Here is a 26363-nt window from a genome sequence, read left to right as displayed (position 1 = left end):
GCTTCCAGAGCCTATTCGCCTTTAAACAGACCATGTAAGGTCCTTGGACTATAAGGAGTAACGTTAGGGCCTCTAGTCCATTATTGGGCTAGATGAAATGTAATGATTTCTGTTTGACAATGTAGAGATCTCTGTTTGAAGGGGCTGTTTGTTTATGTCTGTTGTCATGGTAATCACATTCCCTAAGGCTGCCTGCTAGCAAGGAATCTCTTGATCGTGTTCCGCTGCTCAGATGTTGCATGCATCACGCATCAACCAATGGGTGCGTGCCACGTTATCGACTGTCATCGACTGACAAAAGTTTGGGGTCACTTAGAAATGTCCTTGTTTATGAAAGAAAAGCATTTTTTTGTACATTAAAATAACATCAAATTTATCAGAAATACAGTGTAGACATTGTTAATGTTGTAAATGACTATTATAGCCAGAAATGGCAGATGTTTTATGGAATATCTACATAGGCGTACAGAGGCCCATTATCAGCAACCATCATTCCTGTGTTCCAATGGCACGTTGTGTTAGCTAATCCAAGTTCATCATTTTAAAAGGCTAATTGATCATTAGAAAACCATTTTGCAATTGTTAGCACAGATGAAAACAGTGGTTCTGATTAAAGAAGCAATAAAACTGGACTTCTTCAGACTAGTTGAGTATCTGGAGCATCAGCATGTGTAGGTTCGATTACAGGCTCAAAATGGCCAGAAACAAAGACCTTTCTTCTGAAACTCATCAGTCTATTCTTGTTCTGCAAAATTAAGGCTATTCTATGTGAGACATTGCCAAGAAACTGAAGATCTCGTACAATACTATGTACCACTCCCTTCACAGAACAGTGCAAACTGGCCCTAACCAGAATAGAAAGAGGAGTGGGAGGCCCCAGTTTACAACTGAGCAAGAGGACAATTACATTAGTGTCTAGTTTGAGAAACAGACGCCTCACAAGTCCTCAACCTGCAGCGTCATTAAATAGTACCCACAAAACACCAGTCTTAATGTCAAGAGTGAAGCACACAACTCCGGGATGCTGGCCTCCAAAGCTATTGCACATGCGCACTTCAGAGTAGTGCGCATGTGCATTAACTTTGAACTTTGTAGTGTTGTACGAGAAGACTGCAGCCCAGGTAAGGAACAAATAGCAAGCAAACTAATTGGAGCAACATCAGTTACATTTCCTTGAGCAACTGCAATTGTGGCTGATTTAATTTATCCTCCTACAGATGGGTAATAGCTCTTTCAAACATGCCTGGGAGAGGGAGTGAGGAATAACTATTGACATTTTATTGTTGAAATTCAACGCCCACAAATACACCGCTATGATAATTGATGCTCCAGGCCATCGCGATTTCATCAAGAACATGATCACTGGGTCATCACAGGTAAGCTGTCCATGGTAGCCTATCTGCCTATGGGGGTTTGCAGTTTAGGCTAGGGATGGGGATACTCCAGTCCTCGGGAGCTGGTGTGGTTTCACACTTTTTCCCATCCCTAGCAAACATAGCTGGTTGAAGTAATTGCGTTCTAAACTGAAGATGTTGATTATTGGAGTCGGGTGTGTTGGCTGGGGCAAAAGTGACACCAATCTGTCCCCATAGGACTAGTTGTCCATCACTAGTTTAGGCCAATGCGAATGATTGGTCTTGGTGGTAACCTAATCTTGTGCCTTTGTTCACCATTCATTTCAGGCTGATGTTGCCCTTCTGGTGGTGTCTGCTGCCAGAGGGGAGTTCGAGGCCGGTTTGGCCAGACCAGGGAACATGCCTGGCTCGCCTACACGCTCAGTGTCAAACAAAACACTTTGATGAAGTTATGCAAAGCGTGAGCATTTTCCTCAAGAATCAGCTATGATCCCACTGCTGTGTAATTCGTTCCAATCTCGGCTGGACCGGGGTCAAGCATATTCTCCCATCTCAGAAAGTGAGAGAATTTTGATTTAATTTATAAAGATGTCTGCTGTGTACATGTCACTGTTCAAAGGCTGGAAAGTCAGGAGACTGGAGGGGCATGCAAATGGGAGAACTCTACTGGGGGGGGGGGGGGGGGGGGGAGTAGTTGTCTCTTCTTTCTGTGCTGCAGGTGTGGGCACGGTTCCAGTGTGGAAGATCAAGACTGGGATTCTGAAGCCTAGCATGATCCTGTCGTTCTCCCCTGCAAAGCTTACTGCAGAGGTCAAGTCCATTTAGATGCACCACCAGGGTCTGGAGCTGTCTGGGCCTGGTCACAACGTGGGCTTCAACATCAAGAACATAGCTGTGAAGAACTTCTGCTGCGAAGACGTGGCTGAGAACTTTGTACTGTGCTCATTTAGTTCTGTATTACTTCCCACAGCTCATAATCTGAACCATCCTGGCAAAATCAAGGCGGGCTACTCTCCTGTGCTGGACTGCCACATCACCCACGTGACCTGCCGCTTTGCAGAGCTGAAGGAGAAGCTTGACCGTCGCACAGGAAAGATGCTAGAGGACTTTCCCCAGACCCTGGAGTCTGGAGATGCTGCCACTGTCAAGATGCTCCCCAACAGAACCGCCTGAGAGCTTTTCCACCTACCCTCCTTGAGGTACACTACACTTCTCACCATTTTTTCAGGGTACTGGCAGTGAGCTTAGAAATTGTAGCTGTTACTGCATAACATTTTCTAGAGGACCAAAAAATGCCAATACTGATTAATCGGCCAATTTATAAAATGTAAAAAAAAAAAACATGTATTTGTAATAAGGACAATTACAACAATACTGAATGACACTTATTTTAACTTAATATAATACCTAAATAAAATCAATTTAGCCTCAAATAAACAATGAAACATGTTCAATTTGGTTTAAATAATGCAAAAACAAAGTGTTGGAGAAGAAATTAAAAGTGCAATATGTGTCATGTAAGAAAGCTAACGTTTAAGTTACTTGCTCAGAACATGAAAGCTGGTGGTTCCTTTTAACATGGGTCTTCAATATTCCCAGGTAAGAAGTTTTAGGTTGTAGTTATTATAGCAATTATAGGACTATTTCTCTCTATACGATTTGTATTTCATATACCTTTGACTATTGGATGTTCTTATAGGCACTTTAGTATTGCCAGTGTAACAGTATAGCTTCCATCCCTCTCCTCGCCGCTACCTGGGCTCGAACCAGGAACACATCGACAACAGCCACCCTTGAAGCAGCGTTACCCATCGCTCCGCAAAAGCCGCGGCCCTTGCAGAGCAAGGGGAACAACTACTTCAAGTCTCAGAGCAAGTGATGTTTGAAACGCTATTAGCGCGCACCCTGCTAACTAGCTAGCCATTTCACATCGGTTACACCAGCCTAATCTCGGGAATTGATAGGCTTGAAGTCATAAACAGCGCAATGCTTGAAGCATTGCAAAGAGCTGCTGGCAAAACACACAAAAGTGCTGTTTGAATTAATGCTTACGAGCCTGCAGCTGCCTACCATCGCTCAGTCAGACTGCTCTATCAAATATCAAATCATAGACTTAATTATAACATAATAACACACAGAAATAAGAGCCTTAGGTCATTAATATGGTCGAATCCGGAAACTATCATTTCGAAAACAAAATGTTTATTCTTTCAGGGAAATACGGAACCGTTTCATATTTCATCTAACGTCTAAATATTCTGTTACATTGCACAACCTTCAATGTTATGTCATAATTACGTAAAATTCTGGCAAATGAGTTGCATATACCCTGACTCTGCGTGCAATGAACGCAAGAGACGTGACACAATTTCACCTGGTTAATATTGCCTGCTAGCCTTTCTATTAGCTAAATATGCAGGTTTAAAAATATATACTTCTGTGTATTGATTTTAAGAAAGGCATTGATGTTTATGGTTAGGTACACGTTGGAGCAACGACAGTCCTTTTTTGCGAATGCGCACCGCATCGATTATATGCAACGCAGGACACGCTATATAAACTAGTAATGTCATCAACTATGTGTAGTTATAACGAGTGATTATGATTGATTGATTGTTTTTTATAAGATAAGTTTAATGCTAGCTAGCAACTTACCTTGGCTTCTTACTGCATTCGCGTAACAAGCAGGCTCTTCGTGAGGTAGGTGGATAGAGCGTTGGACTAGTTAAGATTGAAGATTGAATCCCTGAGCTGACAAGGTAAAAATCTGTCGTTCTGCCCCTGAACAAGGCAGTTAACCCACCGTTCCTAGGCCGTCATTGAAAATAAGAATGTGTTCTTAACTGACTAGCCTAGTTAAATAAAGTTGAATAAATACATTTTAAAAAAAATGCTTTTTTTAAATCGGCAAAATCGGCGCCCAAAAATACCGATTTTAATTGTTATGAAAACTTGAAATCGGCCCTAATTAATCGGCCATTCCGATTAATCGGTCGACCTCTGATCTAGACTATGGCTGACTTCGGTTTTTACAATACATGACAATACTGTGTTCCTTCCTTCAGTTCGGTTTGCAGCAAGGTGCTTGAAGCAGATGTTTGCTGTGGGGGTCATCAAGTCAGTGGATAAGGATCAAAGAAGCACGCACAGAAAGGCCATGTCTCAAAATTAATGAATTTTAGTTTACCAGTTCTGTTATAAAAAGAGCTTGAAGCATCAAGTTGACTGTGTGTGTGTGGGTGTTGCAACACAAGGCACTGTTTTTGAATGTGAAGTTGCTTTTACATTTGACTCCTCTGGAATGACTTAAGAAATTGAATGGCCTGTTGCATTTTAGACTGCAATGTTTAAATGTGCAAAAAGCTTCAGACTGAAATAAGTATTTTACTTTCCCTGAAGTTCTGTACATTTGTAGCAAATCTTGTACAACTAGTCCTTTTTCTTTAGAAGTGACTACAAGTGTTAGTTTCTGTACATGCTGTTCTCGTTTTGCATTAGTAAAATTAAGGCAGCTGGGTTGGTGACACTTATTCTTACTATTGGAATATAAAAAAGGCAAATGATTCAAATCCATTACAACAAAACACTTTAATACAATGGAATGATTGGGGTTGATATTCCTTTACATGGAGTGTAAAACCAGAGGAATTAGTCAATGGGGAGGTAAGGACACATCTATCAGTTCCATCTGGTTGCAATGACCTGTCCAAAAAGCACTCAGCATTCTAAGGATAACACTGGGCTAGGTAAACTTTATTTCTGCTCGACTGCCTCTTTCTGGATGAGTTTGAATGTCCACACCGGCTACATCTTAGTTTGTCTAAACAGTGGCACTTGTGACTCTTGTCCCATGTATAAATCCTGATTTACCTAACCCTGTATGGGTTTGAAGTGTCAATGGACATTTGTTCAAATCTCTCCCTAGGCCATCTGAGAATTCTCCCCAATTATTGCTTCGACTGACCTCATTGACCTTCCCATGTCGTCATGAGTGTTAGTAGCGATCAGAAGTGGTTCTTCAAACCCTGAGTGGCTTTTTTTTTAAATAGCACTGCTCAATTCCAGTCATGTTTCTACCATGCACAGAAAGGTCTACATAGTAGGGTGGAGATGACGGATCACACAGTGAAACGGTGTTAAGAGGAGAGAACTACTGGTGACCTGTGAGGTTCCACAGGGGCTTCTGATATCCCACCGTACAGTAGCAGCAGGTGTGATACTGAAACAATCCTAATACATGTGCACCACAAAGCGAGCAACGACAAGGAACACACTGAATGAAGACGTATTTCATCATGAGTTATCATGGTACGCTTCAGTCGGAGACATGAGAATCTCTTCAGTCTAATGGGGGTGTAGGATGACGAAATGGTGTGACATGGGTGACATGGTTTCTTTCGTATTTGTCCTTCTCCAGAAATGCAAGCAATGATATCAGTGATGCCCACCAGTAAAATGATTACAGATAATATTTAAACACGGCTGCCCTGTTATCTGGCAGGCAGAGAGCACATGTATGATTGTACATGGTTGTACAATAAAACATGTATATACACACACACGCACAGAAATATATATATATACATACACATATATATATATATATATATATATATATATATATATATATATATATATATATATGTACACACAGTAACAGCATGAACATAGACTTTAGGGTAAGTGCTAGGTTTTGAGAGTGGCTATGGCAGTCATAGGCCGTGCTCTAAGGTTAAGATAATACTGGTAAGAATACTTGTTTTATTTACAACATGGATGTGCTCAGCATCCAGTGGCTAGTTGAGCTTACTTCGGTTTCTTGTGTGTTTTTTCTTTAGCACACTGGTTTCATATGTTGTTACAGTAGCTATTTACAGAACAGGGATACTACTAGGGGTGAGGGCGGGGGTTTATAGTGCAAGCTTCATCTGGCTGTCATTCACTTAGGATGTGGACAAAGGACATTGGGAATGCCCCTTTCCTTTCCGTCTGCCCTTCAATGTGGCCGATCTGAAAGGAAACAGAGAGAGAGAGAGAGAGAGAGAGAGAGAGAGAGCGATAACGTGTTAGGTGAGGGCAACCGCACTGAACAGTGTTCCTGTTCAATGTTTAGCCTGCTATAAGGTCTGTTTGGCTGTGAGTATGGCAAAGTGGTAACTTGTTAAGGTAACACCAGTGAGCCTGCTAGGTTGGGACTAGGTTAAGGTAACACCAGGGAGCCTGCTAGGTTGGGACTAGGTTAAGGTAACACCAGTGAGCCTGCTAGGTTGGGACTAGGTTAAGGTAACACCAGGGAGCCTGCTAGGTTGGGACTAGGTTAAGGTAACACCAGTGAGCCTGCTAGGTTGGGACTAGGTTAAGGTAACACCAGTGAGCCTGCTAGGTTGGGACTAGGTTAAGGTAACACCAGGGAGCCTGCTAGGTTGGGACTAGGTTAAGGTAACACCAGTGAGCCTGCTAGGTTGGGACTAGGTTAAGGTAACACCAGTGAGCCTGTTAGGCTGAAAAGGGTTTAGGGTAACACCAGTAATGGTGTAACAGTTTAAGTGTAGCACCAGTGAGCCTTCTAGGGGGACGTTACTCACCCACCACTCCCCGTCCTCCTCTCCTGTCACTATGATCACCTCTCCCTCCACAAACGTCAGCTCGTCATCGTTGTCAGCCTGACAGTCATAGATTGTCTTCACCCGCCGAGATTTGGTCTTCCCCTAAACACACACATGAACATTACCAAAATGTCACTAGAGACAAGTCAATAGTATGTGGACTGGTCTGGTTGCCAAAACATTCTGTGTTGTGACCCACCAATTAACAATGCCACCACAACCCTGTCTGTGGCCTCAACCCAAGAGGAACTGGCCACAACCCACCAGTGGGAACCCACTACTATTTGCAGAACTACCTAGATATTATTCAATAATACCAGAAAAGTGCTATGGTTTCTGCTGTGTGTCCTTGAGTGAACTTTACCGTGTTGATCTTTCGGGGCAAGGGCACTGGTGTCTCTGGAGCACATGCTGGGCTCCCATTGGTGTCCTCGCTGCCCTGGGGGGATGGGCTCTCCGTCTCTGGCTGTTGATTAGCCACCGGGGAGTCGGGGGGCTGGGGCTTCGGCGCAAGCTCTCCAGGGGGTGGTCTCGGATTGGGCAGATCTGCTGCTCCTGGTTTCGGATGGCCGTCTTGGGAGAGCTGAGGCTTGGGGGGTAGGTCTTTGAGCTGGGGTTTGGGCGGTAGGTCCCCTAACTGGGGTTTGGGAGGGAGGTTGGCGAGCTGGGGCTTGGGGGGCAGTTCTCCAGGTTTAGGGGGCAGTTCAGAGAGCTGGGGTTTGGGGAGAAGGTCCCCTAGTTGGGGCTTGTCGGGAAGGATGGCTTTTGTTAGGCATTCAGGTCCTGGAGGGGATTTCTGGAGCACCTCCGGAGGCAGGCCAGGTTTGTCCATAGATGGGTGTATGGTGTCGATCTTACGCAGTGCCACTAAGAGAAGAACCAGGACACAGGTACTATATTAAACATATGCTGACTCTAATGCTGGGTCATATGCCGCAAATAATGTGCTCAGTTATCAGGTTATCAGTTATAGGCATTGCTAATCCCATTTCAACGTACCTTTCTGAGGTAGTTTGGGTAGAACCCTTGGACCAAGTGTAGACTTTGTGTTGCTAGAAGTAGTGCTAAAAAAACAGATGGTTATTTGAAGTTAATGAAACATGATCAGATCAGAACTCTCAATCTGGCTATCATACGTAAACAATATTCTGGAAAATATTCTAAATGCCTGCATCCAAAATGGATGTCTATGTACCTTTGCTGCTGTGGAATGCCCTCAAACTTGTTGGACAAAGGTGACATCTTGTTCGCAGGAGGAGGGGTGGAGTCACTTCCTGAAATATCGAGATGGTTGTGAAAGATGGAAATATGCTGCTCTGTGTCTATACATAATTATGTATAGACACTAATAATATATTCAGCCCTATATTTCCCAAAGTCCCAAATTGGTCACCTAAATAAGCACAGCTTGTATGTTTGATTTAATTCTCCTGATTCAATTATTATTATTATAATTCATAATAATTCCTTATGTAAAAAATATTTGAAGTTCATCTATACATAACATATTGATATATAGTACATTCGGAAAGTATTCAGGCCCCTTCAGTTTTTCCACATTCTGTTACGTTACAACCTTATTCTAAAATTGATCAAATTAGATTTTTTTCCCTCATCAATCTACACACAATACCCCATAATGACGAAGCAAAAACAGGTTTTATGAAATGTTGGCAAATGTATAAAAATCTAAAAAACATTTACATAAGTATTCAGACCCTTTATTCAGTATTTTGTTGAAGCACGTTTGGCAGCAATTACAACCTCGAGTCTTCTTGGGTATGACGCTACAAGCTTGGCACACTAGTATTTGGGGCGTTTCTCCCATTCTTCTCTGCAGATCCTCTCAAGCTCTATCAGGTTGGATGGGGAGCGTCGCTGCACAGCTACTTTCTTTTGATCGGGTTCAAGTCCAGGCTCTTGCTGGGCCACTCAGTACCTTCAGAGACTTGTCCTGAAGCCCCTTCTGCATAGTCTTTGCTGTATGCTTAGGGTCGTTGTCCTGTTGGAAGGTGAACCTTCGCCCCAGTCTGAGGTCCTGAGCACTCTGGAGCAGGTTTTCATCAAGGATCTCTCTGTACTGTGCTCCGTTCATATTTTCCTTGATCCTGACTAGTCTCTCAGTCCCTGCCGCTGAAAAACATGATGCTGCCACCACCATGCTTCACCGTAGGGATGGTACCTGGTTTCCTGCAGACGTGACGCTTGGCATTCAGGCAAAAGAGTTCAATCTTGGTTTCATCAGACCAGAGAGTCTTGTTTCTCATGGTTTGAGAGTCCTTTACGTGCCTTTTGGCAAACTCCAAGTGGACTCTTATGTCCTTTAGGTGCCTTTTACTGAGAAGTGGCTTCCGTCTGGCCACTCTACCATAAAGGCCTGGTTGGTGGAGTGCTGCAGAGATGATTGTCCTTCTGGAAGTTTCTCCCATGTCCAAAGTGGAACTCTATCAGAGTGAACATTGGGTTCTTGGTCACCTCCCTGACCAAGGTTCTCCACCGATTACTCAGTTTGGCTGGGCGGCCAGCTCTAGGAAGAGTCTTGGTGGTACCAAACTTCTTACATTTAAGAATGATGGAGGCCACTGTGCTCTTGGGGACCTTCAATGCTGCAGAAATGTTTTGGTACCCTTTCCCATATCTGTGCCTCGACACAATCCTGTTTCAGAGCTCTACAGCTCGATAGCCATCACTAACACAGAGAGGCTGCTGCCTACATACAGACTCAAATCATTAGCCACTGTAATAAACGGATCACTAGTCACTTTAAAAAATGCCACTTTAATAATGTTTACATATCCTACATTACTCATCTCATATGCATATACTGTATTTTATACCATCTATTCCATCTTGCCTATGCTGCTCAGCCTTCGCTCAGCAATATGTACATATTCCATCCCTTTACATTTCTGTGTATTAGGTAGTTGTTTTGAAATTGTTAGATTACTTGTTAGATATTACTGCATTGTCGGGAACTAGAAGCACAAGCATTTCGCTACACTCGCATTAATATCTGCTAACCGTGTGTATGTGACCAATAAGATTTGATATGACAATTCCTTCAACCTCATTGCTTGATTTTTGCTCTGACATGCACTCTCAACTGTGGGACCTTATATAGACAGGTGTGTGCCTTTCCAAATCATGTCCAATCATTTGAATTTACCACAGCTGGACTCCAATAATGTTGTAGAAACATCTTAAGAATGGTCAATGGAAACAGGATGGCAAAGGGTCTGAATACTTATGTAAATACATTTGCAAACATAAAAAAAAAAAATGTTTTTCTCTTTGTCATTAGGAAAGGGGAAAGGGAAAGGGGGATACCTAGTCAGTTATACAACTGAATGCCTTCAACTGAAATGTGTCTTCCGCATTTAACCCAACCCCTCTGAATCCCCTCTAAAGCCTTAATCGACATCCACATCTTCGGCGCCTGGGCTAATGTGCGCAGTTTGATGCGAGAAAATTATAATTCAATCCATTTTAGGCTGTAACGTAACAAAATGTGGAGAAAGTGAAGGGGTCTGAATACTTTCCGAATGTACTGTACTATAACTGGTATACAAATACAAATATATTGCTGTACCCCAACATGCAATTTTTATAGTAGAAGAGGTGGGGGCTGAGCTTTCCATTAGCTACCATTATGGACTATTATGAGGTACAGAAGCTGTACGCTAGTGATCTGGTATTCCTCAGGTAATAATCAGCATTTTCTTCCATACTAATGATGTTTGAGGGCGTTGTCTCACAGTAAGAGGAGACTGTAATATGCTGTTTGTATTTCACATGACAGACAAGACAACAAAAACATAAAAATAAAATAATGATCTGACATCTAACACATACATTAAACAGGATTGCCATCACACAACAAAATGATCAGGCTGTGTCTGTGTCATTTATAAACAGCACTGAAACATTCTGGTCATGGGGAGAATATGGTTGGAAACCTCAATACTAGGCCAGATATGAGTAACTCTGGTCCTGTAGGGCCTCAGTGTGGGTATGCAATTAGATTGACCTTAGTTCAATCATGTGTGTTAGTGCTGGGCTGGACCAAAGGCCTGCACACACTAAGACTCTCCAGGACCAGAGAGTTGAATGTATTATAGATCATGTCCTTCTAATAAAGACGACCAAGCAGTATTCAGATGTGCCTGCTTGGGTCTGGCCACAGAGGGAGGACTCACCCCCGGATAAGCCCCCTCTACTGTGAGAGAGCGGGCTGGGCGGGTCAGACAGGGTGCGTTTGTGCCCAGGGGGAGGGGGCGGAGGCTTCTTCTTTGACAGGGTGGAGCTGCCTCCAGGGGTGAGGGTGGAGGGAGGAGCTGGAGGGGTGACAACATACAAACTCATGCAGTGAAGGGACAGGCGATGGACAGGTGTCATTCATTCGGTCACCTGGGTTACCAACAGGAAGGTGAGGGGCTGGGGAAGGTAGTTTGAGAGGGAGGTGTCTTGCCATCAGGACAGGGTTCAACAAAGTTGCTGGACAACGTGGGGGAGATATGTTAACACAACATCAATGCAGGTAAAAAAAAACAGCATACTGGTGAACAGAAAAATCCTGGATGGGAATACAGAGAAGATGAACAGAGAACAATGTATAGTGTGTGTGTGTGTGTCGTTTCGTCCTATCTTTGTAGGTGGGTGTACACCACAAGAGGTGGGTGGCCTCTTAATTGGGGAGGAAGGAAGGGCTCGTGGTAATGGCTGGAGCAGAATAGGAACGGTATCAAATACACCAAAGGCACGGTTTCCATGTGTTTGGTGCAATTCCATTTACTCCATTCCAGCCCTTATTATGAGCCGTCCTCCCCTCAGCAGCATCCTACGATGTACACACTCCTGAGATTTTAAGACCTACATACAGTAAGTTCTCCCGAAGCATCTAGTCCCATTCCCAGCAGTGTGTAAGCCTGGAAACAGACGCTAGAAGAACGTGGCTAATAGAGAACTCAGCCGGTCAGAGAGGAAAGTCAATCTGCATCCCAAATGGAACCCTATATCCTACCTGTGTAGTGCACTACTTTTAGACCCCATAGGGCTCTGATCAAAAGTAGAGCACTACGTAGGGAATATGATGTCATTGCGTCAGCTATGATAACACTTTACAGCTCAGGGGTGACGACATGTCACAAAATGTCATGAGACTGTGGGTAAGCAAATAATACCGAACCACACTGCTACAGTGCCATTGTTACAAGTTGAAGTTTTTACTGGGATGTAAAGTGCTACTAGTACAACTGGGCAGCAGATCTATACACAGCAGGACAAAATGTAAAAACGGGATATTCACTGATGTATGGTCGAGTGCCAGCCAGAGTGGCGTAGTGCGAGTGAGAGCCGAGGAATGCCAAATGGGGCGCTGAAAGAGAAAGAAAGGATAAAAACAGAGAGAGAGAGAGAGAGAGAGAGAGACAGGGATGAAGAGTGTGGGAGAGAATCTATGTCAGAGCTTCTCCCACACACTGGTTTGCATTTGAAAGTACACCCTATTCCCTATGTAGTGCATTACCTTTGACCAGAGTCCTTTGTAGACATTGGTCAAAAGTAGTGCACTAATATAGGGAATAGGGTGCCTTTTGGGACGTCGACAATATAATGCAGAAGAGTAAAATCTTATCAGTGACAAGCAAAGCAAAAGAGGAGAAATTGCACCAGCAAATGCCTAAGCAAGCTACTCCAATGACCACTTAAAAAGAGACCTGCGGGTAAAATCTCTTGTGGGTAAAAAGCAGTTGCTGGTTTTCTTCACTCCACTCAACGGATTGGGGTTGGCATCAACAATGTAGCCCACTGTATTGTAACAAGCATATAGTAGTTTGTATTGGCTTCAACAATGTTCTGTATTGTAACAAGGATATAGTAGTTTGTATTGGCTTCAACAATGTTCTGTATTGTAACAAGGATATAGTAGTTTGTATTGGCATCAACAATGTTCTGTATTGTAACAAGGATATAGTAGTTTGTATTGGCTTCAACAATGTTCTGTATTGTAACAAGGATATAGTAGTTTGTATTGGCTTCAACAATGTACTGTATTGTAACAAGGATATAGTAGTTTGTATTGGCTTCAACAATGTTCTGTATTGTAACAAGGATATAGTAGTTTGTATTGGCTTCAACAATGTTCTGTATTGTAACAAGGATATAGTAGTTTGTATTGGCATCAACAATGTTCTGTATTGTAACAAGGATATAGTAGTTTGTATTGGCTTCAACAATGTTCTGTATTGTAACAAGGATATAGTAGTTTGTATTGGCTTCAACAATGTACTGTATTGTAACAAGGATATAGTAGTTTGTATTGGCTTCAACAATGTACTGTATTGTAACAAGGATATAGTAGTTTGTATTGGCTTCAACAATGTTCTGTATTGTAACAAGGATATAGTAGTTTGTATTGGCTTCAACAATGTTCTGTATTGTAACAAGGATATAGTAGTTTGTATTGGCTTCAACAATGTTCTGTATTGTAACAAGGATATAGTAGTTTGTATTGGCATCAACAATGTTCTGTATTGTAACAAGGATATAGTAGTTTGTATTGGCTTCAACAATGTTCTGTATTGTAACAAGGATAGTGAAGAGTAAACTGTGGTGTGAGTGTTGGTGTTCTAACTCCTGTCCTCAGGGAGGGATGTTATGGTTCATTATAATTGTGCTGACTGCTGGTTGCCTCCAGGAGTCTGTTTGTATATGGTCAGATAGTGTTGATGATAAGGAAGTGTTCTGGTCTTCGTCCCAAATGGCACCCTATTCCCTATACAGTGCACTGTTTGACCAGGGCCCATAGGGAATCACATAGGGCTATGGTCAAAAGTAATGCACTATGTAGGGCATAAGGTGCCATTTGGGACGCATCCCCTGGATTCCCATAATGAAGCATTCAAAAGACCAGCCGGGTGTATTATCCTATCTGGCTGTGTGCATATCCACTTTCCCTTTCACTCCCGCCTCGCCTGCAGCCATCATTTCCCGGGAGGTGCCTTGCTTGTGTAAGCAGTCTATATGACAGCCGCTTCCCACCCTGATTGACAAATTACATTCCTCTCAAGGGTGTGTGTGTGTGTGTGTGTATGTGTGTGTGAGAGAGAGAGAGAGAGAGAGAGGGGAAAATATTAATCATATCAGCAACTTGGTTAACTAGTGTTATGATAACAATGTTTTATACAGAGCAAAACAGTAAACCGTATTACTGTGTTATTCCTGAGTACCAGTGTTAGAGATAAGAGACAACCTGCAAGTCTCCATATATGTAAATGCTAGCCAACCTGCTGAGTATCCAATGAACATTCCACAACTGGCCACACAACCTTTAGGACATTTGCATTTAAGGTAGACATTTGCATGAACATCAATGCAAAAAGAGGAGATAGGTCAAACATGATCTCATTATATCTCCATGTATCTTGTCATGCTTGTCACACTGATAAGAGTGCTCCGGGTTGAAGTTTCCCCTAGGTACAGATCTAGAAACAGCTTCCTCTTTCCCCATTCCTATCCATAACCATGAGTGGGGAAAATGCAAAACTGACCAAAGATGAGCATCTAGGGGTAACTTCACCCAACACTGATAAGAGTCTGGGCCCTAGCCAATCACAATCAGGTCTCACCTTTGCCCTGGTTCCTGGGGGGCAGAGGGGGGGCGTCGGCCACAGGGGAGGAAGAGGAAGTGAGGTCGGTGGAGGCGGAGTACATCTGGTTGGTGAAGGCGCTGTAAGACATGCGCTGCTGCTTGTCCCGGTGGCTGATGAAGCCCGGCAGAGACAGCTTGTCATGAGGAGACATGCTGGACGCGTGGCAGAAACTCTGCGGCCTGGGAGAGCGGTCTTTCTTGATGGGACTAGGCTGCAGACAGAGAGGGGGGGAGAGAGACAACAGGCGCGTCAACTTGGAAGTGTCAACATGGAAGAGTGTCAACTTGGGAACTTTGACTTTCACGTTGGCCTGAGTCATGCATTGACGTCAATGGGAGATTGGCGCAAAACATTTAAGCGCCGCGTGTGGATTTCAAGTTGTGTGCTTATGCCCAGGCGTGTGTGAACGTCAAGTCCCAGTCCGACCTTGTCATCCAGATCGTCATCGCTCTCGTCGATCTCATCAAGCCTCAGGCTCCACTCATACTCCACGTGGATGTGAGGGTAAAACTTGCCCGCTGCAGCCTGCAACAGCTGGGACAAACACACACGCGTTTTGATTACTTTATTTGGATCCACAATGAAACAATAAAATACAGAGGAGGACCTACATGTTTAAAAGGTCGTACAAATAAAACACACTGTGATTATACTCCACGAAGCAAGTCAGTCGAAAGGAACTGTATTTTAACCAACAATCTACCACAATGAATAGATGACATGCAACATGAACAAGATGGTTGTTCTCCTTTACTTTGATGTGCAAAACATGACATAACATCCCTAATGGCAAAGCACCAACTCACGGTTTTCTGCTACACGTGCCAACGGTAACCATACACCAGTAATGGTTTCATCTCTGGGAGAATCTCAATTGCATTTCCTTGACTCATCGCGTGCTCTCCTTGTCTCCTTCTCAAAACCCATTGGAGGAAAAGGTCAGAGGGGAGGAACCTTTGACTTTCTTATCCTATGTGTTTTGAGAAGGAGGCAACGAGAGATGTCTTTTTGGGATAGCTGCCGGTGTGGCCATAAAGATGGCGGACAGGGAAAAAGGAGAAAAGTGGAATATGAAATGGTGGATCCCACAGAACTTTTAGAAGAGCTACAGAAGGAACTTGAGCGTGAGGATTAAATCATTGCGGTGGCAGGTGTGGTGAAGACCACCAAGCTTGAGCCTCGTCTTGATGATGACAAAGATGAATCTGGCACAGTGGGAGTGAGATTTTTTTTGAGAGAATGGATCCTTGCCTTCTGGCAGATCCATATGTGGTGTCAGGTTGGGTGGAGAAGAGGTTGGGGAATGTTGGGTCGGTGAAAGTGAATTGTGTTGATTTAAAAAAAAATAATTGCCGTCCAGAAGGAGCGTGCGCTCTGCCATATGCGACTGGGAACAAGAACTGTGACTTTGCTTTCCTCTCTGGAGCATGGAGAAAGGAAATGAGTGGAGAAAGAGAAAGGAGAAAGGAGTGTTGAAAGGAGTGATAACTGGAGTGGTGTTAAGTGTTGAGGAGGATCAACTGAAGTTGAAGATTCTCCATGTCTGCGACGACCGCCGTTTGGTGCGACATAGACCCGATGGAGAGCGTGGTGAAACAAAAAATACCATTCCACTCATTCCGCTCCTGTCTGTACTACAGAGTTTTGATGCCGAGTTTTTACCAGATAAAGTCCAGTTAGGACGTGTCAGTTATCCCATGAGAGCTTTTGTCCCGAATCCATTACAGTGTTTTAGGTGTCAAGCTTATTTGTCATGTGGCAGCAGCTTGTAGGAGGGAGATGTGAGAAGCGTGCCGGAGGACATGAGACAAAGGAATGTGTAGTATATATGAAAAAAGTTGTGTATGTAAACTATAGGGGTGCCCATGGTGCTGGAGATCAGAGGTGTCTGGTGAAAGAAAGGCAGGTTGAGGTTGCCAGGATCAGAGTAGTGCAGAAGATGTCATATGCTGAGCCAGTGAAGAGAGTAGTAGAGGACGATGGGTCCAGGGTGAGAGATCCTAAGAGGAGTCCTGTGAGTAGGCTGAGGCCAATAGAGAGTAATAGGAATAAAATGTGCTTAAGGTTGTTTTTTGGGGCATTCATGGCCATGGTTGTCATTTGTACCGCAGGATTTGGAACGTAAAAGGATAGATGTTGTGGTGGCAGCTGGAGAGAAGTACTTGGTTGTACGAGATCGCAGAAGAGTTCCAAGATGTTTTGAATGATAATGTCCTGGCCTGGTGTAGGATCAGATAAGGCCAAAGTAGTGTAATAGTGGTGAGGTTTTAATGGGTGTAGGGTTAGTTGGTAGGGCAATTCTTTCACAAAGTGTAATGAATTCATACTACAGAAAGGTAGGCTGATACAAAGCCAATACAGTAGGTGGCGGAATGCACCTAGAACATTTGTTTGCGGACCAAAGAAGAAAAAGAAGAAGGAGGAGGCGAGGAGAGAGGGCGCGAGGAGACAAGGAAACGCAATTGAGGTTCTTCCTCTCTCATCACTACAGCCCTGGGTGGGCCTTTGGCTGCTGCCCTCTAGTGTCCAAAAACTAGTCCCTTCAATCTATGCTACTGTCTACTGTGCTGCTACAGAATCAGATATAGTGTGGATACTTCTTCAACAAAGAACAGGATTGCATCTTTGAGTGTTGCTATCAAATAATACAAATAGCCAAACATATGGTGGATATGGAGCATATTGGCTCATGTTCACAGTGAGATACTTACTGCCTCCTCACACTGACTGTTCTTCAGTCGCCTGGCAACATCCAGTGCCGTCTCACCATTCTGATTGGCTAAAAGAACCGGCATGAAATTGGTTACACATGATTCTGACACATTCCATCAAAAGTCCATTTTGATTGAGAACAGGCATGTTCACATAATCGAAGTGTGTGTGTGTGTGTGTGTGTGTGTGTGTGTATTTCTCACTGATGTCAGTGGCTGGTTTGCCCCTCAGCAGTAGTTTGAGGCATTCGTGTTTCTCGTACATGCAGCAGTAGTGCAGAGCAGTGTTCCCCCACTCTGTCTGCTTATCCAGGTTCCCACTGTGACACAAACACACAACAAGGTCATGTCACGGGTCACACCCCAGAGGCCCTTTAACACAGAGGTAAAGGTGTCACATTATCATTCACGCTTCGATTAGAAGAATCAAACGGACATAAAAGCATCTAAATATACTTCTAAGCCACTAGCGTGTTTTATCTATCCTCAAATGGAAAACAATTCAGCCAATTAGCAAGTCTTAGCATGAAATTGTGAAGGTAGACTTATTAATTACTGAGGATCCTCCATTTCCCGGTCTGCCTGAGGGGTAGCGAGGCAGGGAGTAAACCATTGAGAAGACTGAGAGGATTATATTAAGGCGGGGAACAAGTGGCGGCCCTGACCCAGTTCTGTTTGCCTTGTGGGAATCTAAGCTGTGCTGAGCACTACCCTGCTCATCTTCCTCTTGCAGTAGTGGAGAGACGAGGAGAGCACACTGGCTTCCATGAAGGCATACCATCAAAATCTCACATTTAAGACTTAATTTTACATGACGTAATGGTGGAATTACTATTTATTTATAGTATTCTGTTATATTTTTGAGTATTTAAGCACAACAGCGTGTGATCTTGTGAGTTTTCACTGCTGTTAAAATCTCATTTCCAATCAGCACAATGCTTCACGTACAGCATAATATGCTTATTTTCACTTAATTTTCCCTTATTTGGCAATTTACCTGTTCTGCACGAGGAAGTCGACCAGATGCAGTGAGGTCTGGTCAGCGGTGCGCACAGAGTAGTGGAGTGCAGTCTCTCCGGCCTCCTGAGGGGGGCGATCACACACAGAAAAAGACATGCAAGACATGATGGAGAGAACATCTCTCTCTCTCTCTTTCTCTTTTGCAGCATTTAAAAAGAGGCTGCAGACAACAAAATGGCTCCTAAAATTTGCTTCTCTCCCCCCAAGGCAAGACTGCGAGCGTGATGCGAACATTTGGATGTACCGATGCCGGTAGCAGATACTGAAATGATGATTCAAGGCTGGCTTCAGTCTACAGCCCGCCTTTCCCAATATGAACAAATGCCACCACCACCTCCCTGGTCATGGCTGAACATTTCCACGCTCACACTTGCCGAGAGAATCAGCCATCAAGTCGTTGAGATTTTTCCTGGTGGATGTATCCTTCAAGCAGCATGCATGTTTCTGTGTGTCTCCTGGAACTCTTTTAGTTGAAAATGACTGGTAGCTATGTCGGTAATTATGCCTCCAAGTGTGAGTCCCCAGAAAGGAAACTTAGTGGGAAGAGTATGCATACAGTGACACAATAATACCAACCACTAGGAGTACAGCTGGGGTATCTGTTTGGGACTCTCGCTGTCTGGGACTCTGGGTAATGATGTGCTATCTGCTGAGGACACTGCGTCCCAAATAGAACCCTATTACATTGATAATGCACAACTTTTTTTTTTACCAGAGACTAGGCCAGTGCACTATAAAGGGAATAGAGTGCCATTTGGGAGAGAGACTCGGAATCAGGTTCACTGACAGATAGGAATGTATTAGATATCAGTGAGTCAGCCTGGACTGGGAGCTCTGCGGCCTTCAAACAGAGTCAGTGACACATCCCTGGCCACTATTCCCTATGGACTACTTCTGAGAGCATCGCTACGTGGTTCAACGTTCAGTGGGCCACAGTACTGACAGCGCAACTGAGTGACTTTACACGTTTGAGCAATGTTCTCTTGTCCAACGCTGCTTAGTAAAGGGAGTAGAAAATGCAATTGTTCTCTGTGGACTGCTCATTACTGCCCATGTACAGTGTAGCCTTACAGGCTCAGTACAACCTACTATTTCCCTATGAAACAGTAGACTTCTGCTCATATTGTCAAATCATACCCACCATACCAGATCAGGGCCTGCATTCAAAGCATCTCAGAGTACGAGTGCCGATTTAAGATCAGCTTTATTTTTGGGATCATAATGAATAAGATTATATGGATAGGGGGGGACCTGATCCTAGATCTGCAATCCTATGAGACGGTTTATGAGTATGGGCCCTGATCAAATGAGATACGATAATAATACAGTCCAGGGTCTATGAGGTCAGAGGTCCGACTCACCTGTCCACCCTCAGGCAGGGGCTCCATTAGCTCCACCCCCTCAGCGTACACCTGGATGAGAGACAGCAGATCCCTGGACTTGACCGCCTCACACAGCTCGATGGTCTTAGCTGCCGAGGAGGTACAGGTCTTCCGTGCAAACTTGTGGTCCACATACTTAGCATTGATGAACTCCTTCCTCACTGTCCTGTAGGAGGGAGAGAAGGGGGAGAGAAGAAGAAGAAGAAGAGTAGTAGAATAAAGTGATGGAGAGGGTTTTGGAATGTTTGTGCGGATAGCTTTTGCCATAGAGATCCTATAATCCAGTTTCTAGCATGAATGTTTTCCTGACCAAGATGGCCATTTTTGGGGGGCATGTTGCTAGAATGCCCATGGCCATTCTAGTGTTATATTTAATTATGTGGCTTTTCCTGCCAGACACATCTAACTGCATAAGCTCAAACATACACCAGATTATGCACCCAGTGAAGGTGATGTCAAATTTCTATGGAGTTTCTAGTCTCTAAGCAGCTCATGTAGTTGCTATTGATGATGCTGAGTACTTACATATCACTTGAAGAAGTGGGCTTTGGTGAGGGACAAGGAAGGTTCCCCTCCATTATTTCATTGAAACTACTGTTCCCTACGTTCTTGGCCAGCTGTGAAGGAAGAGAGACATTTGCCTAAGTATCAAGTCAACAGATGAATGTTAAGATGCTCGTAAGCACTTTGATTTAATTGTCATAATCATAATCCCATCGTAAAATAAAGATTGATTTATTTCTATCCTGTTTTTGAATCTATTTTTGTATGTTGATTTACTGTGAAAAAAATGTCAATGTATTTGATTTACTCACCAAGAGTTCAGAGGTGCCTAGCTTATCTAGCTCCATGGATTGGATGCGTGAGATGTGTACTCCCATCTCCCGGTGTATACCAGAGCACTCGATGCAGGTCAAGATGCCTAGGTTAGTGGACAGCCATTTTGGATCTAAGGGCACAGAGAACATGACAACATAAGTTTGTTGCAAACAGGCCTGTGGATAGCTGTCTTGGCTACAAAAAAAATACAAAATCGGGCTAGAATTCACAGTTTAAGGTACAGACGTTTTGGTTCCAAAAACAGAAATCCAGACCTTTTTTTGTACTACCATAAACATACAGTATATATTTGAAATCCAGAATGATAATGCTGAAGGGGGTTGACTATTATCAGTTCCAAGCTGACGTGTTATTTCAGGGTGGTATTCATTAGGCTTCAAATGAAAGAAAATGGACTGAAACAGGGAATGACAACCTGAACTTGTCCAATAAGAAATAAATGTGTTGGTTTTCTGTTGCAAAACGTTTTGCCACGGTTTGCACTAAAGTCCAACATCACCATCAATGTGAGCAGTGGCAAAAAAACAGCACACACCACTAGAGGGCCTCGGCAACCTCAGGAGCACTACCCAGCAACTAGAATACATTGCATCATTCTGTGTCAAGCAGAATGCCTGAACATGCTCTGACAGCAGAGCCATGTGGTGGAGGGCTAGAGAAGCTTTGAGCTCTTCACTGTAAACCGCTACAGTGACTGACACCACAGCCAAGCCTGAGTGATGCAACTTAAGGTGGCTTAAACCCAGCCTGAGATCAAGCCTGGGAGCCATACGCAGCTACGCAGACGTCAACAAACTATCTTTACAGATGGCTGAGTGCTGTTAGCTGCTAAGCTTGCTAGCCTGTCTGAATTTGACAGGTTTGTGGCGGATGGACAGGTGGAAGGCTTTCAGAGGCGACGAAACACCAATAAAGCACATGTATGACAGGATGCACAGGGTGGGGTGAGAGCTCTAGAGCTGCAAAACAGTTGCCACTAATACTCCGCTAGAGAGTTTTATTTTAGACAGGACGGGGTCAAAGGAGCACCATATATGAGCCTGCAGTACACTAGCTGGAGGACTCGTTTTAGGGCCCTGTCATAGCCAGGGGTCACTCTGCACAGTATGACAGTGTCGCATAGCTACAAAGGAGCAGCTTGGTCGACTGGGAGGATGAGAGCAGCTTAGCAAGGCATCAGAATGAAGTAGAAAGCATCAGAGAGCGGTTCAAATGTGGCTCCCCATCTCCCACTGTGATGCCGTGACTTTGGGATGCAGCCTGTTAGCATGCTTAAAACAACGGGTATGCTTATGGTGACCAGACCAGCGCAATTAACTCACTCCAGAGAGGGGGATGTGTGTGAATTATGCAACACGGCGATGTAATGATGTTGATGTTGCAAGAAACACAGGTTTATTTGTCGCTAGCCACCCGCTAACTTCCTCAGGGGCTCTGTGTGTTTATGCTGACAGAGGTGGATAGGGTGATTAACTCAGGCGGTGTGTGTGTGTGTGTGTGTGTGTGTGTGTGTGTGTGTGTGTGTGTGTGTGTGTGTGTGTGTGTGTGTGTGTGTGTGTGTGTGTGTGTGTGTGTGTGTGTGTGTGTGTGTGTGTGTGTGTGTGTGTGTATTGGGGGAGTCAAAAGGCCAGGGTGTCTCTGCTCTGGGGAGTCTGTTTTTACAGCAGGGGAGGATCAAGTTGGAGGAACAGGGGCCAGAAAGGGCCAACACCATTGTTATATCAAGAATACAGAGGCCCCTGATGCTGCTGCTTTTCTGCTTGCTTGGTTAAAGACATCAGGCTGGCTGCATAGCATATCTCTCAGGTGTCACCTACTGAGCGAGATAGGGAGCAGCCATGACAGTGCAAAACAGTGGATGGATGTTGGGCTGAGCAGGGATTTCGGAGGGACAACCTTGAAGATGATGAAGTACCCATCGGGGTGTGTGAGTTCAAGGGCGAGATAAAATGCTGAAGCAAAGGTGTTGTTGTCTTCTCCTATCACAAGGTGAATGGTGAGTATGCACAAAGTAGTGGTACATAGGGGAGGATATAGAATATAAGGCCCTTGGAAATCCATAGAGGTGTCGGTCAAACGCACACACTCACACATAAACATTGTACTGTATATGTACCTGCAGCACCACAGTCACAGCAGACTTCGTTGCCAGGGATGCGCAGCACGTCATCTATGATGGCTTTGGTCAGGTCCTCGAGGCCGTCCTCTCCTCCTCCTCCTCCTCCTCCGTCCTCTCCTCCACGGAATGCCATGTTCAGAGCCTCCTCCTTACTGTTGGATAGCACCGAGATCCAGCTACACACACACACAACCCATACACAGAGACAGATGCACAAACAGAGTAACGAGTTATTACAGAGCAAGGGGTTTTCAAAATGTATGAGAATAGTATATAGAAGAGTGCATTTTGGGGATTTCTGTGTGCATAAGCCTCTTAAGGTAGAGGCTTTTAGACAAGGGGATGGGTCAACTCCCAACTCCATCTGACAGTATATTCTATACTGTATGTATTAATATGTATACTGTATTATCTTGAGCCCTTGATGTTTACACTGAGGGTACAAAACATTAAGGACACCTTTCTAATATTGAGTTGTACCCCCTTTTGCCCTCAGAACAGCCCCAATTCATCGGGGAATGGACTCTACAAGGTGTTGAAAGCGTTCCACAGGGATGCTGGCCCATGTTGACACCAATGCTTCCATGTGGACTCCAATGCTTCCATGTTGACACCAATGCTTCCATGTTGACTCCAATGCTTCCATGTTGACACCAATGCTTCCATGTTGACTCCAATGCTTCCCACAGTAGTGTCCGGTTGGCTGGATGTCCTTTGGATGGTGGACCATTCTTGATACACACGGGAAACTGTTGAGTGTGTAAAACCCAGCAGCGTTGCAGTTCAAGACACACTCAAACCGGTGCGACTGGCACCCACTACCATACCCCCGTTCAAAGACACTTCAATCTTTGTCTTGCCCTTTGACCCTCTAAATGGCCCACATACACAATCCATGTCTCAATGGTCTCAAGGCTAAAAAAAAATCATTCTTTAACCTGTCTCCTCCCTTTCATCTACACTGATTGCAGTGGATTTAACAGGTAACATCAGTAAGGGATCATAGCTTTCACCTGGATTCACCTGGTCAGTCTGTCATGGAAAGAGTATGTTATGTTCTTATTGTTTTGCATCCACACTAGATATGATCTAAATGTGCCTACTGTATCAACCAACACATCTGAACACCCTCCACACACACACACACACGCACACACACGCACACATACGCACACACACACACACACACACACACACACACACACACACACACACACACACACACACACGCACACTCTAGTTAACCTAGGAAGTCCTTCAACAGCACAGACTCCTCGCAGCCGTCTGTCTGAGTGCGCTCATTATGAATCAGCCAGGAAGTGACTGCTACTGTTGCCAACCCACCCGCTGTTCAGCACAGCACAGTACAGCACAGCTCCTTCCTACTTGAATGTAATTTGTGGATTTGTGGATTTGTGGATTCAAATAAAGTATTTAAAATGTGTGAGTGTGTGTGTCGGCTAGGAGACAATCATTGTGTTAATTAATTAAAGTATGTTACTGTTTGTGTGTGTGTGTGTGTGTGTGTGTGTGTGTGTGTGTGTGTGTGTGTGTGTGTGTGTGTGTGTGTGCAGGCATGCGAGAAATAGCAAGAAATGAGTATGAAGATGCGTGGGTGTACGCATGTCTTTAAGGGTGAGTTGTTTACTTGCGATACACAGGGCGTGGGTGGGCGAACGTGTGATTGCATAATGCAGGGACGTTATATTTTCAAATAATAAATGTTTCATTTCAAATACTTATTCCACGCCCTATGGGCCCTGGTGAAAAGTAGTGCACTACATAGGGAATTGGGTGCCATTTGGGATGTATCCTAAGGTGAGGCTAAGAGGCAAGGCCTATTGTGTCGCAGTAAAGTTCATGTCAGCGTGGTTAAAGGCAGTGGTTCATAAGGGCCCTGACAGTTTAGGAAGACAGAGGAGTTGGAATTGATTTAAATTATTGATCATTGGGTATGAAGTGGCAGAATGTGGTTGAAACTGTGTGTGTGTGTGTGTGTGTGTGTGTGTGTGTGTGTGTGTGTGTGTGTGTGTGTGTGTGTGTGTGTGTGTGTGTGTGTGTGTGTGTGTGTGTGTGTGTGTGTGTGTGTGTGTGTGTGTGTGTGAGAGAAATAAATGATGCGTGTGCACCTGAACACACGCATCTGAACAGAGACAGGACTGTGCTGAGGCACAGATCTAGGGAAGGGTACCAAAATATGTTTTGCTGCATTGAAGGTCCCCAAGAACACAGCACCTGAACAGGTCCAGAGAGATAGAAACCCCTACTGCTGCTAGCACCTAGCAGTCCTTTTTCCTCTCTCTAAGTAATACAAATACCCTGTCAATGGGGCATGAAAGACGCTGTCTTTCTTTGTTAAATCTCACTGATCATTCAAGCTCATAGCTACATTATCAAGGCCACGTTCATGGCTTCAGTGTATCACTTTGTACCTGCCTTTCGAGTTGGATACTACAGTAAAACAATGTGTACAATGTGATCGACTGTGTTGATACACTTACATGACAAACTCCGGTTCATCCTCAGCCTGGAAGTGATATGTCCGGTTGTCTGTGGGCAGAGAGATTAGAGGGGAATGTGATCTCGGACCTAGCAGACACTGTGTAATCATGTCCTGTAATATAGCCCTGTTGTGAGGCGCATGTTGGGTAATTCACAAGCACAGCGTGTTTCAGGTTTTCCTTTCAATGTCGAGACGCCATTCAACAGCCAGTCGGGATGACACAAAATGGTCTCTTCGACTCTTTCTGTTTCTGAATGTCCATAAGAGGTCATTTAAAAGGCCCCTTCTCTCACAGGCCACCCAGCCCATGCACCACCCACAGTAACTGCTGTATTGGCATAAGGGTTATGGTAAGAGGGGTACTTACGGGAAATTAGATCAAAGCACTTCCTGTCCTCAGCGCAGGGCTTGACCTGGCAGGTGAGCAGGTTGAGTTTCACAGGCTGCCTGTTGGACTGCACAAACACACAGACGAGTTAGCTACTTGATGGAAATTATGAAAATGAGTCTGTACATTGACCAGTATTAGTCCTATGAAACTAACACTACAAGCCTACCTGACTCTGGATAAGGTGGGGTGGTAAAGTAATAGGTAAATTAATATTTTAATGTTTGGCATTGTTGGTATTTCTTTTTGTCTCGGCTGAATAAAGAAACTATATACCGTGCATTCGGGAAGTATTCAGACCCCTATACTTTTTCCACATTTTGTTACGTTACAGCCTTATTCTAAAATTGATTAAAAAAATATATATATGCTCAGCAATCTACACACAATAGCCCATAATGACGAAGTAAAAACAGGTTTTGAGAATTCTTTGCAAATTTATACAAAATTAAAAACAGATATCTTCAGACCCTTTGCTATGATACTCTAAATTGAGCTCAGGTGCATCCTTTCTCTACTGATCATCCTTGAGATGTTTCTACAACTTTATTGGAGTCCACATGTGGTAAATTTAAATGATTGGATATGATTTGGAAAGGCACACACCTGTCTATATAAGGTCCCACAGTTGACAGTGCATGTCAGAGCAAAAACCAAGCCATTAGGTCGAAGGGATTGTCCCTAGAGCTCCGAGACAGGACTGTGCTGAGGCACAGATCTAGGGAAGGGTACCAAAATATGTTTTGCTGCATTGAAGGTCCCCAAGAACACAGTGGCCTCCATCACCACC

General features: G+C 44.1%; 1 protein-coding gene and 1 pseudogene across 5 annotated transcripts in view; one reads left to right on the top strand and one right to left on the bottom strand.

The window, feature by feature from the left end:
- Positions 1 to 1217: 1217 nt before the first annotated feature.
- Positions 1218 to 4527, top strand: LOC109909333 (elongation factor 1-alpha-like; annotated as a pseudogene).
- Positions 4528 to 4924: 397 nt separating this feature from the next.
- LOC109908803 (arf-GAP with SH3 domain, ANK repeat and PH domain-containing protein 1-like) overlaps positions 4925 to 26363 on the bottom strand; it is a 76421-nt gene continuing 54982 nt past the window's right edge. For 2 of the 5 annotated variants that reach the window (XM_031796205.1, XM_020507504.2), the window contains 18 exons: positions 25553 to 25640; positions 25184 to 25232; positions 22680 to 22858; positions 20539 to 20672; positions 20249 to 20340; positions 19703 to 19889; positions 18319 to 18404; positions 17526 to 17641; positions 17322 to 17389; positions 15037 to 15144; positions 14587 to 14821; positions 12267 to 12335; positions 11158 to 11295; positions 8157 to 8235; positions 7961 to 8025; positions 7326 to 7828; positions 6941 to 7063; positions 4925 to 6365 (listed from right to left, as the gene is read on the bottom strand). In XM_031796205.1, the coding sequence (XP_031652065.1) occupies positions 6291 to 6365; positions 6941 to 7063; positions 7326 to 7828; positions 7961 to 8025; positions 8157 to 8235; positions 11158 to 11295; positions 12267 to 12335; positions 14587 to 14821; positions 15037 to 15144; positions 17322 to 17389; positions 17526 to 17641; positions 18319 to 18404; positions 19703 to 19889; positions 20249 to 20340; positions 20539 to 20672; positions 22680 to 22858; positions 25184 to 25232; positions 25553 to 25640 (2394 nt within the window). In that variant the 3' untranslated portion in view covers positions 4925 to 6290. The remainder of the gene's footprint in view (positions 6366 to 6940; positions 7064 to 7325; positions 7829 to 7960; positions 8026 to 8156; positions 8236 to 11157; positions 11296 to 12266; positions 12336 to 14586; positions 14822 to 15036; positions 15145 to 17321; positions 17390 to 17525; positions 17642 to 18318; positions 18405 to 19702; positions 19890 to 20248; positions 20341 to 20538; positions 20673 to 22679; positions 22859 to 25183; positions 25233 to 25552; positions 25641 to 26363) is intronic. The other 3 variants (XM_031796206.1, XM_031796207.1, XM_031796208.1) reach the window with 2 other exon arrangements.

This window comes from Oncorhynchus kisutch, linkage group LG18, assembly GCF_002021735.2.
Source record: "Oncorhynchus kisutch isolate 150728-3 linkage group LG18, Okis_V2, whole genome shotgun sequence".
Classification (NCBI taxonomy): Eukaryota; Metazoa; Chordata; class Actinopteri; order Salmoniformes; family Salmonidae; genus Oncorhynchus; species Oncorhynchus kisutch.
The sequence above is the reverse complement of the archived record's forward strand: the minus strand, read 5'-3'. Positions and strand labels throughout refer to the sequence as shown.